The sequence below is a fragment of the Triticum aestivum genome, chromosome 2B, assembly GCF_018294505.1.
Source record: "Triticum aestivum cultivar Chinese Spring chromosome 2B, IWGSC CS RefSeq v2.1, whole genome shotgun sequence".
In the NCBI taxonomy this organism is placed as follows: Eukaryota; Viridiplantae; Streptophyta; class Magnoliopsida; order Poales; family Poaceae; genus Triticum; species Triticum aestivum.
The window spans coordinates 593,791,075-593,794,426 of record NC_057798.1 but is presented as its reverse complement, the minus strand read 5'-3'; the positions used below and the strand labels follow the sequence as shown (position 1 = coordinate 593,794,426).

The window sequence follows — 3,352 nt, the reverse complement described above, 5'->3', positions numbered from 1 at the left end:
AATCCCCTCCCCCGCCCTCTCTAGTTGGCATTGCTCATTCTCGCGTATTTTGCTAAGTTGGTACTTCTTCCTTTAATTTGTTCAGTTTAGACACCATTGGTGTAGTATGTCTAGTATGCACACCCAAACTTGGAAAATTGATCAATAATCTAGCCCATCAGAATTCATGCATTGCACAAGCTGGTGTGAAAACTAACTGGAATACCAGATGAAATAGCTCCAAATCCGGTGAGATTTAATGATATTTTTATACAGTTATATTATATGGTGACCCATTTTACCAGATGCAACCTTGTATCCGAAACTAAATTTACCAAATTTGTTCACATGATTTGTGCTAGAGCAATATTGAATCCATGGTTCTGTGCGCAGTGCTCTGCTCAATCCAACAGGTAGGCACCTCAGCGGCGAAGTACACACGGTTCCCTTGGCACACTCGCGCACGTAGCCGAAAGCCAAGCCACAAGTGACCAGTGCTGACCTTGCCAGCCAAGAAGAAGAACACCACATCTTCGCCACCATCATGTGCCTCTGTCCACCATCCTGGAAGACAACCAGCTTTGCCATTAGCAGCACATCAATGAGGCACTGTCTGTCAGGACCCAGACCTGACGAGCCGAGAGAAATCGACACTTCTGATGTTGATGATCAAGTTTCAGTCGTGAGAGCATGTGCGTCGTCTGATCTACATCGTGTGACTCGTATTGCAGGTTATCAGTTCGCAACCACAGCCGCAGATCATCCATCCGAAGGCCACCAAGGACTTGGGAATGACTGTTAACTTTTTTGACAAAGGCACTTTACATAAGATGCTTCTTTTTACTCTTAATAACTTCCCCTTCTTTGTGTGATGTGTCCGATGTCTTTGCACCTGAAGTTTATGCTTTGGCAAATGTTGTATCGCTAGCTGCTGACCTAGGAGTCCTACGGGTGATCTTCGAGAAGGACTCGCAACTTCTGGCTAAGGCCATGGACATCAGCAAGGTCGACTCTTTGCCGTATGCGGCTGTCATTGAGGATATGAGTACCAGCTTAAAATGTGGGTCTCCAAATTTATTATTAGAGTATATCGTCGTAGTGCAAACTCGGTAGCAGATGAATTAGTCAATATTGGTCGTATGTACCCTGAGAACCATTATGTGGAGTGGGAGTCTGATGTACCTGCCCAGGTGGCTGCTTGTGCTTTCGGCGATTTGCCTGAGCACTATTAAGCTATAAAAACTATGATTTTCCACATAAAGAAAACTTTTTTGTGTGGCTACTTAAGCCCCCATTCGGGGTCGATGGATCCATCTCATGTAATAGGGGCTGCCCCCAAGCCGTCGTGTTCTTGCTGGCCCAGAACCCTAGCGACGACGCTTTCGAAGCAGTCCTACTCTAACAAGCTGCCTACTTTTCTGTCTTGAGCATTTCATTTCGGTTTTCTAGCGACATATCCATAGTTACCTCCTATTAGCATTTCTTTTCGGTTTTCTACAAAAGTTAGTATAAAGTTGGGTCATCTATTTTAAAACGGAGGGAGTATTAATTTTAGTAGCCAACGATCTTCTAAGTTGATCGAACCGGAGTCGAGTGGAGTTGGCCAGACCGTGAAATCCTTCCCTCGGACACTGGTTCCGGTGACGGTGTGCGACCCGCGGCGAATTGAAGGCGGTAGACTGCTTTAGTGTGAAATCCCATTGTAACTCCTATATGAAAGGAGTGAAGCTGATTTTGATGGAGCGAACCAGTCCCAAAGAGGCTACTATGTGCAGGAAACATATACTGAATTTATTGTCAAGACTTAATATTAAATCTAACTTGAACAATAGACGAGTGATGGAACTATAAGCGCAGTGAGAGTAGATACTGAACAAGGTATTCACACACAAAAAAAGAAAAAAAGGATACTGAACAAGGCATGTTTCTCATTTCTGTATTTACACATCCATCGACCAGCCGGCCACCTTCCGGTCAGTTACCATGTCAAAATCCACGTAACAACCGCACCAACTGCTCTTTGAGCACGCCACAACCGACACGACTAATCTGCGGGCGAAATCTCCTAAACGAACAGCGGAGCCCGCACGGGCAAGCCCTTGGGCCTCGCCGCGCTCGCTGTCAGCGGCCGGAGCGGCGGCGCCCTGCCGAGCGCGGACAGCCGCCCTTTGGACACCTTCTTGAAGGCCGCGGCATTGTGGCGCGCGAACCGCCGGCGGTGCGCGTCCTGCAGCCCGACCTCGCAGCTCCGCGACGTCTTGATCCGCTTGCCCGGCGGCTTGGCCAGGTCCTCCAGGCCGCCCACCGCCGCGAGCGACGCGAACGACTGCGACTTGCCGTCGAAGAACTTGGACAGACCCCTCCTGCGCCAAGAGAAAAAGAACACCATGTCAGATCACAGCTTCAATCAAGATAGAGCCTCCATGGAACCGCGGTGTCCGGGCAGAGATCACGTACTTGAGCGGGAGCTGCGCCATGAGGGAGGACATCTGGAAGTTGTCGGTGGATCCGGAGGAGCTGGAGCTGGAGGTGGCTTCGTCGTCGAGCTCCTCGTCCGACGACAGCATGGAGCCGGCCGCCGACACCTCGGACTCGGACGGGCAGCCGATGTCCTCCTCCTGCTCCTCCTCGCAGCTCTTTCCATTGCTCCGCGGGAACAGCATGTAAGCCTCCATCTCCCGAACAGATCACACGATCACAAACAACGCACGCACGAAACCAAACGATCGACGCAGCGTGAATGGCTGGAGTTCACGGGTGCTAGCAGGATGATAGCTTGGAGGACGGAGCGGGGGGGTCGGAAGCTATAAAGGTACCGGAGGGAGGAGGATAAGAATGAATGAGGAGCCGTGGCAGAGGAGGGGGGTGCGGATGCGCGCGGGACGGGATAAAGAAGTCAGTTCGTAGTAGAATAGAATAGAAGGAATTTAAAAAAGATGATGATAAATACGGGCGTGATGGTTATCATCTCGGCGGCAGGCAGGCAGGCAGGCTCCGTGGAGTGGGTCGACGTGGGGGGAGGGGATAAGGCATCCACGTATTTTTCTTGCACGGCTTTGCAAGATGCGACGGGTCTGCGCGCGCACTGTGGTGGGGTGTGTCCCCCTTTCCCGCAGGCGTGCCGACCGTCCCCATCCGGTGGAGCCGGGAGGAACCTGGGGATGTATGCTTGCTTCTTGCATAGTGGCGTTGCAGTACGCTTTGGCTACGTATTCTGGCCGTCGGATCCTTATCTTCGTTGTTGACGGCTCTGATGGGGGATCGGGTCGAGTAAAATAGACTGCTTTATCAGTTGACGATGCTCGGATTGGCTGAGTTTTGGACCGCAGCCTACTTCATTTTCTTATCGACAGACTCTCGTGGCATATGGTAT

The 3,352-nt window shown here is 50.9% G+C and overlaps 1 protein-coding gene across 1 annotated transcript; it reads right to left on the bottom strand.

Moving 5' to 3' along the window:
- Nucleotides 1–1,876: 1,876 nt before the first annotated feature.
- Nucleotides 1,877–2,876, bottom strand: LOC123041739 (uncharacterized). The gene is made up of 2 exons (XM_044464308.1): nucleotides 2,437–2,876; nucleotides 1,877–2,342 (listed from the first exon to the last, which is right to left on the bottom strand). Exons 1-2 carry the CDS (start codon nucleotides 2,652–2,654, stop codon nucleotides 2,045–2,047), a joined length of 516 nt encoding a protein of 171 aa, XP_044320243.1. The 5' UTR covers nucleotides 2,655–2,876; the 3' UTR covers nucleotides 1,877–2,044.
- Between the last annotated feature and the right edge of the window lie 476 nt (nucleotides 2,877–3,352).